The following is a 15,231-nucleotide window of genomic DNA, read 5'->3' as shown; positions in this document are numbered from 1 at the left end:
GTAAAACATTCAGGTAAATACACATTTTGGATCATGTTAAGTAATCTGTTGGCAGAGTACAGTTTAGTTGCAACATTTTCTGTTCCATTGTAAATGATTCAAGATGCTTCATGACTGTTGTATCTCAGTTGGTAACAATTGTTTCCTTCAGTGTAGACAATCCTACATTTTTGTTCCTCTGGATAGTTTGAGTTTATTATTATGTTGGTTTGCTGTATTGCAACATAAAGAGAACCACAAAAGAAAAGGCTAGTTCAGTTCATATATTTCTTTATCTTGTCATTCTTTTGTTTTCCTTCAGGAGGCATTCTGTTTTTTTTTTTCTTCTTCTTCATGAGGATTACTGTATCTTCGAGAGTACTGCTTTATGTTATTTGTTGGCTACAACTGACTTTATTGCATGAATTGTGTACTTGTCGACATGCCAGTTGGGTGTTGAGATCTTGTTGATGAGACTTGACTTCAATTCATGTTTAGAGTTCCTATACTGAGGGTAGGTGAGTGTTTGTATTCTGTACGAATGAAGGGTATGGGCACACGATCTCAGAATTCCTTTTCTTTTATTGTTATAGGCATCCAATGTTTTCTGCCGCTCCAAACATTGCGACTCTGGCTATCCACCCGTAACCTGTCTCCTTTTTCTATCTTTGATCGAGGAGAGCTTTTATCCTTTGTATTTTTTTTGGAGAAAACTGTGAAATAGTTTCTCAAGTCTCAACTCAGCTAGCCTTGCCTTAACATCTAGTCTCAACTCCCTGTCAAATGTTGCTGTATGTGTTTCCTTTTACTAGTCCGAACTGTGATATAATGTGCATATTGCAGTGACACGCCACATTCTTGTATTTGGGAAAAAGAAAATATGTGAAGATGATTCGTCCAATGTTGGGCAGTATAGTTTCTAGTTCTGATTCCTTTCCTGTAAAGTGTAGAAAGTACCACATTTTAGAGAGGCTTACAGTTTGAGGTTAAAATTATGTTGTAAATATTATGGGTTAAAGTAAAGGCCATAAGCTTAATATGTTATACCAACTTGGTAAAATTTAATGGAGGGCATCAGTACTCAATTATGTAACCTTTTTGTTTTCATTGATCTGACAATATTGTCACTGTTAAACTCTGCAGAAGAAGATACAACTAAAATCTTGCTATAAGAAAAGCAAAATGCTCTCGGGGATAAAACACGTGTTCCAAAATCTTGAAGGCCCAGCCACAACTGCTGCTGGCCCACTACAACTGGAGTGAAGGCCCAGCCCAATAGCTTCATAGACCACCGAATACACATATAAACGAAATTTAATCTCATAAAGCTCATATAGAAGTTGCAGAGATCAGAGAAACCAGAGCATCCGATTTTGGATCTTTTCGAATTCCAAGTCCTGGATCTGATGACGATTCGACGGTGACGTTCGAATCGGAGCTCAACGCCGGCGGTTGTCTTTGCGGTCCGGTCCGGCGGCTATCCAATTCATCAGTGGCGGTCGACTCGGATATTCTAGGGTTTCTCGAAGAGGTAACAATTTCTGCTCCTTTCAGTTCGCAATTGCAAAATTCTCGTTTTGTTCATAGAAATTAGTTCGATCTGTCTACTTGTATCTTGTTTTTTCAAAATTTTAGTGCAGAAATTAACGACGACTGTTTATGATGCATTGGATCTTGCATTTTTGAATGCTTCGGTTACTACTATGATATTGTTGATATTGAAATGATTATCATTCGAGTTATTTAGTATAGTCATCTGTTTGTTGAATCAGATATGGATTTGATTTGCTCAATAGTGAGAAGTGGCTTATGATAGTATAGGAACTTAGATTTCTACACCTTAAGCTTTTCAAGGTGAGATGGTCATTGCTGTTGATGATTTCATCCCCGTTGGCATCTTTAGTAGAGCCAGAAAAATATGTAGTGGGGCTCCGGTGTGAGAAATGGAGAGGTGAGAGGTGATGTGTGAAGTCTGAATTTGAGGGAGAACCCCATAATCAAAGGAAAAGGGGAGAGACTGTCAGGGTAAATCTTTGAGTTGACTGTTAACTGTTAAGTAACTCAAATACCTGAAAAATCGAGATGGGACGAGGACGTGTATAGCATAAGCTCCATGGACAAGGGGACCTGAAACCTCAGATACGAAAGATTGTTTATCAGTTATGATATTTTACTCTTATTAGAATGTCCACATGTTTCGTTTGTATATATTATGAATATCTTTTTCACTTAGTTTGACTTCCCTTTGAAGTTTTTTCGTTTTGCCTTTGTTTTGGTTGTCTACTCGCTCCTTCCTAGAATTTGGGCATGTTCAAAAGCTGGAGACACTAGTTGGTGCCTGTTAAAGATCCACCTGAATTCCTTAGTGTTCTAAATTTAAACCATCGTCTTCCTCTTTATGTGAAAAGTGAAGCTTTTGTTACCGTACCTAAGCTGAGAAACTTGATTATCAAACCAAGTGTATATGTTTATAATACTGTAACATGTAGGTGCTAGGAAGCAGCTTCATCTAGATGTTGGATTCATATTTACCTGTCAACATATAGATTCTTTTCTTTTCCCCAATAAACCAATATGCTGTGTTTGATAAGAGAATTGATATGAACCACCAAGTTTGGATTGCCATTTGCACTGTGCTTGATGAAAATGACTCATCCACTGCTTTTAATAAATGATTTAATTAGTACTGAGAATCAGCAATATAACAACTATGGCATGCTCATGGTTTCTATGTCTCTTAAGTGGTCAGTCTTTCTGCCAAGTGCTTTTGGAAATCTTTCTGAATCGTTTCACCTCTACAGATCTGTTAAGTTGCTGAGGATGTCATGGATGGCCCAGAATACTGATATACTGGATACTCTGAAACATTGTGGCCAGATCACTTGTCAGCTTGGCATGGATGGTTGGCCAGCCCTCTACATTCATGGAGGCAAAAGCAAGCCGGAAAGGAATTGTTCCTGACAAAGAAGGCATGGATGGTTGGCCAGCCCTCTACATTCATGGTGGCAAAAGCAAGCCAGAAAGGAATTGTTCCTGACAAAGAAGGCTTGTGGGATGTTGATGACGATCGAATTGTGGACAAAGGTAAAAGAAGAGTAGATGTCAATGTGAAATTTTTTTTTTTTTTTTTTTGTCTTCCACCTTATCAACTGAAGTTGTGATTGTAAGGCCAAAGTTTGTCGCTGCAAAATGATGACTTTAAAATCTGGAACGCATGAAAGATTAAAACATAAACTGTTATCATTTACGATTTGGGGTAATTGTTTCGGGGCGCATAAGTTATTGGGTGATGGACCGCTCATCTAATTTTAAAATCTGGTAATTGTTCAAGACCAAGCAACGCGGACCTGCTATATGTATATGGTCGTCTAGCGATAGGGAATCTGGGCCTTCATTTAATGCGCCCTAATCTACCCACTAATCGGGCCGCAAGGTAAATCGTGATATTGGGCATAAAGTTGGGCCAGCATCTGGTCCTCATTCGGGCAGTTGAAACTGTTCGGCCTTCTAATGCTTTTATTGGGCCGTCCAATCTGTTTGGGCCTTATTTTGGGCCGTTTTGATGGTATCCGGACATTTTGGGCCGTCCACTAGAACATTGCGACCGTTTGGGCCTTTCCTTGGGCCTTTCTAACGATCTGGTACTTTTGGGCCTCACTGGGCTTTTGTTGGGCCAGATTGGACAATATTGGGCCGCTCACATTTTCAGGCATCCTTTGGGCCTTCAATTGGGCCAATTTCATTTAAATGGGCCTTATTTGGGCCTCTATCCTTATTCTATTGGGCCGCTTCATCGAAATGGGCCTTATGTTGGGTCAATATTGCGCCGTTTGTTCATTAATGGGCCTTCGTTGGGCCGTTGAGTTCATTAATGGGCCTAAGTTGGGCCGTGAAGTTCATTAATGGGCCTTCGTTGGGCCGTTAAGTTCAATAATGGGCTTTCATTGGGCCGTTCAGTTCATAAATGGGCCTTCGTTGGGCCGTTCAGTTCATAAATGGGCTTTCGTTGGGCCGTTCAGTTCATTAATGGGCTTCCATTGGGCTGTTCAGTTCATTATTGGGCTTTCGATGGTCTTTCAGTTCTTTATTGGGCTTTCGTTGGGACGTCCAGTCACTTATGACCGCCAATTGGGCTTTACCTTCCATTATTTAGGTTTATATAGGGCCAAATATTATTTGGGCTATCAAGTTAAATTAATTCGTCCGTTTGGGCCGTCCAATATATTTGGGCTTTCATTTAGGGTTCCTAATTTAATGGGCCTACAGCAGGGCAGACTTGTCAGTGTTGGGCAAACCAATATTTGGGCCTTCTGCTGGCCATTCATTCGGCCTCCCTTCAACAATTATTCGAGCCTCTAAAACTAAAATCATCTGTTGGGCCGTCCCCTAAATATTGGGCCTACTTTTAAACGTTGAAATACAAATTGGGCTTGCTGTTACGCAGTTCTTTCCTGCCTAATATTTACAACAGAGTTCTTCATAATGGCTCATTACATAGGGAACCTCAAACCGGCTCAAAAAACATTACGAAGCTCAAAAAAATTACGAAGATTTTTTTCAAAACAAGATGCTGTACTTGTGGACATGAAATAGACACTGCACTATGAACCTCATGCGTTGTTTTGCAAGTCTCCTCTTGCTTGTGAAGACACGTTGGAAGATCACAAGTAATTCATGAGCTTCTGAAGCAATTCCTTTGAAAAACTAGATCATAAAAACAAAGTCAAATATAGAAACTAGAAGCCGAACATTGAAAGCTAAAACATAGTCTTCCATCAGAAAAGTGGTTAGACCAGAATTTAGATGACCAAAGTTGACCGCCAATTACCCTTTAAGGTCGCCTAGAACATACAGTTCCGATTTCAGTTTTCCTAGTCTTTTGCAAAGTTCTTCGGTAGCATTCAAAAAGTAGCCTGAAAATTTAGTAGGGTAGAATAAACTTACATTTTATTCTATATTTGAATGCTACCGAAGAACTTCGAGGAAGACTAGGAAAACTGAATTCTGAGGTGTCTGACCACTTTTCTGATGTAATTTTAGATCTCACTTTTCTGACAACTGGAATGCATACGAACACAATTATGTTAGTCTAGATCTTACCTCTGCAACGAAGACAATTAAGTTCTTGTCTAGATCTTGAAACTGCCACCGTCTTGTGCGAGATTTCAAGCTGTTGTGAGTTAGCTGCCACCATCTTCAATTTTATCCTTGCACTCTGGATAACAACCCATGGAATATGACCGGAGTGTTCAAATATAGCATTTATGACACGACCAAGAGTAAGCAAGCTTTTATTTATTTCACCACCTGCCCATGCTCTGCCCTGCAAGTGGAAATGTCTTGTTAGTTAGATGAAACTTCTTATCCTATCTGACATTTGATATTTCAAAAGTTTGCAATCTTTGATTTTAAGCTATTAGAACCTCATTCTAGATATTTCAACGGTCGAAATTTAGATCCCAGGTCAGTTTACTATAAGCACTTGTAGACATATTCTAGACATATTCTCACAGGTATCTTACGACATTACCTACAAGTCTTTGGATATAAAAAAAAATTACAAGACAAAATAATGTGCAAGCGACTTGGACATATCAGAATACAAATTAGTTGAAAAGCATCCTGTCCAGCAATACCACATGAGCACAGTCATTTCAGAAAGAGACACGTTACAGTAGTAATGGAAATGGAATACAGTAACAGATGTACAACAAAATCACTCAAACTGATGCGCTCAACTTTTAACAGATTTATCATGTCAAAAGTTATTACTTGACAAACATACCCACAAATCAAAGTTCACATCCTAGATTTCCTTTAATGCGCTCAAATTATTTTTTAATGAAAGAACAGAAATCTCTGTAACCCCAACCCAAACCAATGCCAAAAGCAGTAAAAATCTCTGTAACTTACAGTCAAAAAAAGCCTTGAGGGTAGAATATGTATGCTACTACCCAAGTTTCCAGCTGCCTATAACAAGACTACCTTACTTGCTCAAGTAAAGCAACTGCATCTACAAAATCCCTACTATGAATTTCCCCTCCAAAATCTCAGTCTTAGACAATAACCAAGTGGCATCAGTAAACATCAGACACGAATGATCATCGAACAGTATCTTCATCCTTTTTGAAAAAATGAAAATAAATAAGAAGGCATATAATGATCTGGAAAATAAATGTTACCAAACTTTTCATGAACATTGTTGTAGAAACAGACTGAGTAGATAGGGTGATCATCTCCAACTCGAAATTAAAGATGAGTAGCTTTCATTAATATACGACAACTTTATTTTCAATGATGCATGAAAAACAACAACAATTATCTAGAATAACAAGAATAGATTTACACAGCAGGAAGCCCTTCTAGTGAGGACCCTTAAGTTGAGGACTTAGTGAGGACTTTTCGGCTTATCCCACCTTTCGATCTTATTTCTACATCTTGACCGTTCAGTTTATAAATATTTATGAGTAGATCATTTCTTCAAATTTTCAACTATATTAAAAATTGTTAAGACATTTATAAGTGTGATTTATCAATTATGAACTTGAACGGTTCATATTTGACATATTTGGTTCATCCATTAATTTGATCTAGTTTGTTATCTTAACGAACACCAATTTGGGTGAAAATTTGTAGAAATAATCTACTCATACAAACCTAAAAACTGAACGGATAAGATGTCAAAATGTGATCAAAAATTGGGTCTTTTAAACCATAAACCGAAAAGTTATCACCAAGTCCTCAACTTAAGGGTCCTCACTAGAAGGGCTCCCTTACACAGCATATCAGATAATATAAGGGAGGAGGAATCTAAAAATCTTAGGTATGAAATGTGTAGTATGTACATCTATGAAACTTATACAATAAAAGGGAACACGTTTCAACAGTCAGTTTAGCAAATGCTCCGTGCCTCTTCATAAAATATAAAATAAAAGCAAGAAATTCCCTGATAGATTAGTATAAAATACACATGATAAGCAACCTTTTCTATGCATATGGTGAAGTAACATATATCCTGTGTGAATGGCCGGTATGTTCCAAATCCTTGCAATTTTTCTAACTAGTATCTAATACGGCGTTTAAACTGCACAGCAACAGCATCTATCAAATCTCTACTAAAACTTTCCACCGTAAATGTTACATAACAATCAAGTAGAAACAACAATCATCAACAAACACACACTCACAAGTTTTGCGCAGCAAAAGCAGTCAGTGACCATACATATTTGTACAATATACACAGCCACACACTCATTATTGCTTATTACATTGAAAACATGAAGCATTCACCATACCTCACTGAGCTTCCATGTTTTTGTTACGGTCATCTAGCTCCTGTAAGGAAATTATACGAAATCCTAACCTGCAATTATGAATCACAATTAAACTAAACACAAACCGATTCCGAAAAGCAAACGTAAAATTAAAACCCTAGCTCAGATTGATCCTCAAAGCCAAAACTAGAAGTATATACCGCATCGTTCGTGCTCCTCATCAACGAAATCTGAATCGTCGTCGCTCATATTGATTGAATCGAAGGCCGGATCGCTACCGCGAGCCTGAAACGGCACGCCGAGGCAGATCTCCGTCTTCTGGAATCGAAACGCGACGAGGCGAAGGACCGGCGGTTGGTGTTGATGAGGACCACATCCATGAGAAGGAGAAGATCGGCTCCGCCGCGGAAGGTGGTGTTCGGCGAAAACCTAGAAATGAGTTTTGAGAGAGAGAGAGAGAGAGAGAGAGAGAGAGAGATTGGAGCGAATGAGTTTGGGCGAGAGGACACCCTTTATTTTAAGTTTTTTTTTTCACCTAAAAGAAAAATAAAACAAACTGGGCCTTAATTGGGCTTGGCGGGAGTGAGGCGCGTCTAGGCGGTAATGGGGTTAGTGGGCTTAAGCGGGCCTTTACGGTCCACCTTTAAAAAAGAAATTTAAAAAGTTAAAATCTTAAATTTATATAAGAAAGGTCGGACTTCCCCACCATCTGAGTCTCGCCGGGGTGACGAGGAGTGCAAGCCTTTGTAGTCGGCCGTTCACCGTCTTCCGGTGGAGGCCTGGCCGTGATGCCAGACGTGCAGTTGAAGACGAATGAGATGATCAAAGAATAGTTGAAGATGGGCAACTATTTCACCACATTGTCTTTTGCAGACTCTTAATCTTTGAAACCAGTTGTACATGTTTCTCCTGCTTCCATTGCTAACTACTGAATAATGTGCAGCTGCAAACTTACAAAATGGTCATAGAGGAATCTTGTCAAGCTCATATCGCCCTGAAGTATACGTCTCCTGAAGTAATGACCAGCGCCAGTATTTATCTTCTGTCAAAATATAACATGGCTATTCGAAATTATAGAATTACAAATTTACACAGCGCTAGTATTTATCTTCTGTCAAACATTTCATGTGGAGGATGGAACGAAGACACAGCTTCTGACAAGACAAAGGAGGAGACAATTCAACATCAGTAATAAGAGTTGGTTCAGCAAATGCTCCATGCTTCCATAAAAATAAAGATACAAGAAGTACCCCAAAGAATTGTTAGTATAAATACACATAAAAGGCAAACCTTTTGTAAACCTAAGTAGAGCCAGAAGTAATATACATCCTGTGTAAATAGCCAGTATGTTCCAAAGCCTCTAAATTTTCTAACTAGTATCTAATACAGTGTTTAAACTGCAAATGTAACAGTTTGCTTCTCCCATCATATCTACATGCCTAGGGGTTGGACTGCTACAGAGGCAACGAACTCTAACCACCAGATAGGATAGGAATCTTGTGTATATATCATTGATCGATGATGTATCGGATCAAAATGGTAATGAATCGAAAGAATAATCAAATGAAGTTAATCGAGCGCGGCTTTGTTTCGTCGACTAACCATAGGCTTAGGCAAGCCATCAAATATGGGTTTTGTAATGGCTGCAGTTGAAAACACTTGTAAATCTGGCTTCAAACTCCATTTAGAAGTTGACCAGATTGATGCAGAACAGCTAGTATCATGATCCTGCAAATTTGATGTGCTTGATGACTTCCTCACTCCAGACGCATCTGATGCTATCAAAGAATCAACAAGACCTACTGGACCAGGATTCAACCCACCAGTTTCAACATCGGCAGTTCGATTGGCTCCTGCTTTCGGTCTGAGGGCCAAGCACTTCCCTGTAATTGATGTGGCTGAAAACCCACCACTGGCAGTGTTATCTTCTAACAGCATCTCAGGGGTGCGACGAAAGTCAGCTTCAGATTTCTGGCGCCGTCTAATCCTTTTTCCCAACTGATCTGAGTTGCCTTCTCTAGTTTCTGAACTAGGAATGGAATCAGAAAGTTCACCATTCTCATCCAATTTAACTAAGCTTTTTGACTTTCTATAATGGCTGAATGGTTGGTGCGAGGCTCCAAGTAATGACTCATCTTCTAAATTATGGGAGCCTTCCTTTCTGCATAGTGCCATTTCAATAATCTCCCTTTTGATAGAGTTCTGATTTTTTGCTTTCAACCCATAATAGCTTTGTAAAGAGTTCATTGCCAGGGAGGTTTTCCGAGAAGTAAATCTGGGGGACCTATCTGAACTACTCTGGCTCCTGAGGAACAAAAATCAACAAAGTAAGCCATAAGTGAACCAAAGGCCACAAGATACTAGGAATAGAAATCAGTAACATCCACCTCAAAGTGTTAAACCATTAGTGTTAACGATACTGGTAAACTAAAACCACAAAACCAAATAACATTTAAAAGATGGCCAGTCTGCTTTGCTGGGAACCATATTACTAGAAGTAGCGAAGAAAGAAACAGACACTGGTTAAACCATGATCACCTAGAGGATAAACTTTACGAACCAGGCTGCTGTCCCCTTCAAAAAGGAAGCAACATCTGGAATCTGACAGTAAAATGGCAAATGAACTCATTAGAGCAACATGGATAGATTCCCAAACCAGAAATGCAGTTCATAAAATCCATCTCATTCCAGACCCTACTGTACCCTGCCTCTGTCGAGACTCCCAACTCTAGGGGCGTCACTAAATTAGTTGGATAACTTGCTTCATGAATTGCACAAAAGTTGAGTCCTGAAATCTACTTTTCAAACCCCAAACACATCACAAAAGCAAAGAAAATGGATATTCCACAATTCCACACAACCATAAGCAGCTTCATCTATGCTTGCCAATACTCCCTAAGGTAATATAATGCTAGTAAAATGAAGAAGAAAAACGTAGCGGAACAAATAGAAACAGAACATATTACCGTGGCGTGTTGGAACCATTCGATAAACAAGGAGATGGAGGATGCCTCCCGGGTAGTGGAATCTGAAGAAATGGGAGGGCAAACATTTGATGATCTGTAACGAGGCCATTCATTTTTCTGATATCTGCCACCTGAAATCATCGCCACACTAAATCATATTATAATCCTGAAATCATCGACGCATGCAATGTTATCTCTATTCCTCAGCCATAAAAATTCAATTCAATGAGACAAAACCATTCACATTTGTATTTGAAAAATGAGAATAAGGTACCTCAACTCCGTATTTGATGGCGACACCGGCGAGGGTGTCGAATTTGGAGACGGTGTGTTCTATGTATCCGGCGCCGGCGGCACTCAAACTGAGACGAGGAGGAGAAGAAGGAGGCGAGTTGGAATTGGAAGATTGTGAATGCGAATTGGGGAGACCCATTGCGTAAGAAGAAGAAGAAGACGAATGAGAAGACATTGAATGGAAGATTGATGACAATAAAAATCCAATCTTTGTATTCAAGATTGAAGCTTTTTAAATTATGGGATCTCGACCAAATCGAATTCAGTTGATCAACGACAACAGAAGAAACAATCTGGGTTTCGGAATCTTGTTCCGTCGATCAGAATCTGAAGATCATGTGTTTTGTCCTCTTGTCTCTCTGAATCCAAAATGAGATGGAGAATTGGTGAGAGGAGAGAACGTTGAATGTGTGAAGAAAGGGAAGGATGTAATGCGTTATTTTGATTGAATGTAATGAAACGGAGATGTTACGGGGGAGATGAGATGAGAATTGATCAGACGATGAAACGTCTGCCTCCCTTGTTGTTTTTTCTTGATTTCACCTTCAATTGAGGATGTCGGAGTCAGTCTCTCTCTCTCTCTCTCTCTCTCGCTCTCTCTTTTCTTTTCTCTCTTATTTATTTGTATTTTGGTGCTTCACCCTAATTTTGTATGTAGGATAGGTCTCTCCCTCCCCTTTTCAGTTACGACTAGGCCCATGCTCTAGGCATTTTTCATTTTTGTTTCGGTTTTTCTCGTTTATTTCTTTTACTCGTGGTTATTCCCTTTGTTGGATAGAGTAAAGTCATGTTTAGGTTGTTTTTTGGTCAGTCAGTTTTTTTTGTTTTTTAACAGTATTAACTTATCCTTAAACTTATTAGTTTAACTTTTCAGTTAACTTTCTCTTTTTGTGTTTCTTAGGTAATTGTAAAGCAAATTACAACTCAAATGTCACCACTAGTCTATCGAACTCACTAGAGTGACTAGACCAACTAATGTTGGGTCGTAGCTTGAATAACAAAAGTTTGCAATAAATGAGCCCAAATACTCTCATTACATGTGTTAAGCCCACAAAATCTGCAAAACAACCAAAATATTGGTGTATACGAGTTCTGATTGATTTGGTCTCAAGCGGAACTGAACTCCAAATGATCATCATTAGGCGGATTCCGTCTCAAATCAAGCGAGAATCGTATACACAAATATCATTAAGATTTTAGAGTTCAGATCATTATTTAAAATAGGAAAAGTTTGGCCGAAAAACTCATGTGTAAGAGATTTTGGCGAGAATCAAGCGAGAATCGTATAAACAAATCCAATTGAGATTTTTAAGTCCCGTCAACTCGAGAACTATTTATTTATCATGATTTGATAATAAGAAAAGGTAAGTTAAAAAAATAAGAACATTCAATTTTTACCCCAAAACTCATGTGCTATAAGCTAGGGATTTTGGTTGAAATCAAACGTAACTCGTACACACTAGTCAATTTGAGATTTTCGAGTTCCGTCAGTTCGAGAAGTACTTATTTCAAATGATTTGATAATAGGAAAAGTTTGGTTAAAAAAATAAGAAGGTTCAATTTTGACCCAAAAACTCATGCATGTAAGAGATTTTGGTTGAAATCAAGAGAAACTCGTACACTAATCTGTTTGAGATTTTTGAGTTCCGTCAGTTCAAGAAGTATTTATTTATCATGATTTGATAATAGAAAAAATTTGGTTAAAAAATAACAACATTCAATTTTGACCCAAAAACTCGTGTGTTATAATAAGAGATTTTAAGTTGAAATCAAGTGAAACTCATACACACTAATCCGATTGAGATTTTTGAGTTTCATCAGTTCGAGAAGTACTTATTTCACATGATTTGATAATAGGAAAAGTTTGATTAAAAATAATAACATTCAATTTTGACCCAAAAACTCGTGTGCTTTGCAAGCTAGAGATTTTTGTTGAAATCAAGCGAAACTGGTACAAACTAATCCGTTTGAGATTTTCGAGTTTCATCAATTTAAGAAGTACTTATTTTTATATCATTTGATAATATCGAAAATGTTGGTCAAAAAATAAGAACATTAAAATTTGACCCAAAAACTCGTGTACTATAATAAGAGATTTTGGCTGAAATCAAGTGAAACTCGTACATACTAGTCCGTTTGAGATTTTCGAGTTCCGTCAGTTTGAGAGGTACTTATCATCATTTGATAATATAAAAAAGTTGGTTAAAAAATAAGAAGGTTTAATTTTGGCCCAAAAACTCATGTGCTATAGCAAGAAAGTTTAGTCGATTTCAAGCAAAACTCGTACACAATAATTCGTTTGAGATTTTTGAATTCCTTCAGTTTGAGAAATACTTATTTCATTTGTTTTGATAATAGGAAAAATTTAGTTAAAAAATAAGAACGTTCAATTTTGGCGGTAAAACTAGTGTGCTATAGCAAGAGATTTTGACTCAAATCAAGCAAGAATCATATACACAAACTCGATTGAAATTTTTGAGTTTCGTCAGCTCGAGAAGTTCTTAAAAAACATAATTTGATAATAGAAAAAATTTAGTCAAAAAATAAGAACATTCAATTTTGGCTGTAAAACTCATGTGCGTACAACAATGGATTCTGGTGAGAATCAAGCGAGAATCGTATACACAAATCCGATTAAGATTTTCGAGTTCTGTCAGCTCGAGAAGTTCTTAAAAAACATGATTTGATAACAGGGAAAATTTGTTCAAAAAATAAGAACATTCAATTTTAGTAGTAAAACTGTGTTATAGCAAGAGATTCTGGCTCAAATGAAGTGATAGGAGCATAAATGCGACAATTTTATAGTTTAACCTTTGCATTTAACTTATCTATTTTCCTTTAAAAAGATCGTTTTAACTTTGTTATTTTCTTAAGTACTTTGTGGAGCAAGATAATGCAAATATGTGTTCAAGTGATGCAAGCAAGGCTTCCAATACAAAGTAGAGATGTCAAGGATGGAGTTTGATCATTCACATGGTCAAAAATATCTAGGAAAAGCGATGGAACCATTTCACCAAAACAGAAGCTGCAAACACAAAAAGCTGGGAACTGGTTTATGCTTATTTTCTCCGGTTTTCAATGCCTATTTCCATGAGGTTCCAAGAACGGTTTCACCAAGATGACTGCCCAGATTTGTAGAGGTGCGTTTTTAGATGAATTTGGAGTCAAGAATCATCCAAATCGGTGGTGGCATCTAGGAGTTATGAAGCGTCAAAGTTGGACAGAAAATCAGCAGTTCCGGGAAAGCTGTGCAGCAGTCAAGTTCGAGGCAGTGTTTGGGCTAGATTCTGAGAAGCTTTCTTGGGGACTTTTGCATGATTTTTAAGAGTGACATCAGTACCATAATTTTCCCAAAATCCAAGCCCAAATTATATGTGGAAGACAGTCAAAAGATAGCCCAAACATTGATCCTACTCAAAGAAGGAAACATAGTCTGAAAAAGAAGCTTTGAAGACTTTAAGACTACTTAAGGCAGAACCCTAATACCAGAACGACTCTAAGCCGTCATACGAGAGGAGAAGAAACGCACAAGAGAAGAGGGAGCCGTCAAGAACTCAAGGAGAAGAAGTAAAGTTCAAAGCCCAGAAGAGATCGATCTCTCGACTCAGAAAATCGATCTTTTCCCTTGTTCTTCATCTTTAGTATTCTCTTTTCTTTCCGAACCTTATGAAATTCTTTTGTGTGTTTTCAAAGATGATGAGTAACTAATTTTCCCTTAGTTAGGGGCTGTTTCCAAGCCCTAGACATGGTGTAACTATGAAGTTGGCGTTTATTTAATTTGTTCCATGGATTTCAGATATTCATTGGTTTATCGTTATATCATTGATCAACTTTGTATGTTTATTGGTGGTGGCCAACATTAGTATGCATGCTAGGTTGTAAAGCTATGAATGTTTTGTATGATCATCATGTCTATTTGCATTCTAAAGTAGCGAGTGAGTGACTTGAGCCCATTCACATAAATCGATGTCTAGATAGATTAGGACAACATCAGTACCGACATTGTCTAGCCTTATTCATAATCTTTTAGACCTTAATGACTTCTAGGTGAGAGCTGTGCGAGAACATCACTCTAGGCTCCATTCTAGATGCTAAGTTAAGTTGAAAACATCATTCTCTTAACATACCAAGTAAGAAAGATTGATAGGTTAAGTTCAACACATCATTGGCTTAGCTTGAGTAAGGATATCTGAATGAACTGAACATGTTAGTAGACACTTCATAGGTGTAATCATTGTCTAGTGGTGATGAGTAATTCCTAACTAGTTTTTGTTATTTGATTTCCAAAACCAAAATCCTCAAATTTAGTTTTCTGTTTTTGATCAGTCTGTCCGTCATATTTCTGAATTTTGTTAGCATAGAAAAACTACATAGTTTTCCCCCAAATTTTGTGTGTCTTCGTCAATGTGTCTAGTTTCTCCAGATTTAATTTCGTAATTTTTCGTTGGGTCTAGCTATAGTTTTTGTTTTTGTCTTTGTGTAGTGTCTGTTCAGTTTTTCAGAGTCATATTTGCAATTGTTAAGTCACAATCCTCTGCGGGAGACACCCTACTTTTCTATACTACCATTGATAACTTGATTGTGATTGCAGGGTTATTTATAAGTCTATTTTAGGCTTATCATGAAGCGAGAATCATATACACAAATCCGATTGAAATTTTTGAGTTCAGTTCAAAAAGTTCTTAAAAATCATGATTTGATAATAAGAAAAGTTTGGT

General features: G+C 37.7%; 1 protein-coding gene and 2 non-coding genes across 3 annotated transcripts; 1 reads left to right on the top strand and 2 right to left on the bottom strand.

The window, feature by feature from the left end:
- Positions 1 to 520: 520 nt before the first annotated feature.
- Positions 521 to 3,185, top strand: LOC101291140. Its single transcript, XR_184597.1, has 3 exons — positions 521 to 527; positions 1,317 to 1,510; positions 2,781 to 3,185. It is a non-coding gene; the product is annotated as an uncharacterized LOC101291140 (transcript).
- A 1,213-nt stretch (positions 3,186 to 4,398) lies between these two features.
- LOC101291043 lies at positions 4,399 to 7,707 on the bottom strand. The gene is made up of 4 exons (XR_184555.1): positions 7,454 to 7,707; positions 7,275 to 7,342; positions 5,080 to 5,302; positions 4,399 to 4,683 (listed from the first exon to the last, which is right to left on the bottom strand). It is a non-coding gene; the product is annotated as an uncharacterized LOC101291043 (transcript).
- A 1,115-nt stretch (positions 7,708 to 8,822) lies between these two features.
- LOC101290857 lies at positions 8,823 to 10,945 on the bottom strand. The gene is made up of 3 exons (XM_004298563.1): positions 10,494 to 10,945; positions 10,220 to 10,350; positions 8,823 to 9,558 (listed from the first exon to the last, which is right to left on the bottom strand). The coding sequence occupies exons 1-3, from the start codon at positions 10,686 to 10,688 to the stop codon at positions 8,823 to 8,825; spliced, it is 1,062 nt and encodes a 353-aa protein (XP_004298611.1). The 5' UTR covers positions 10,689 to 10,945.
- Positions 10,946 to 15,231: the final 4,286 nt, after the last annotated feature.

The sequence above is a fragment of the Fragaria vesca genome, linkage group LG4 (genome assembly GCF_000184155.1).
Source record: "Fragaria vesca subsp. vesca linkage group LG4, FraVesHawaii_1.0, whole genome shotgun sequence".
NCBI classification, from domain to species: Eukaryota; Viridiplantae; Streptophyta; class Magnoliopsida; order Rosales; family Rosaceae; genus Fragaria; species Fragaria vesca.
The sequence above is the reverse complement of the archived record's forward strand: the minus strand, read 5'-3'. Positions and strand labels throughout refer to the sequence as shown.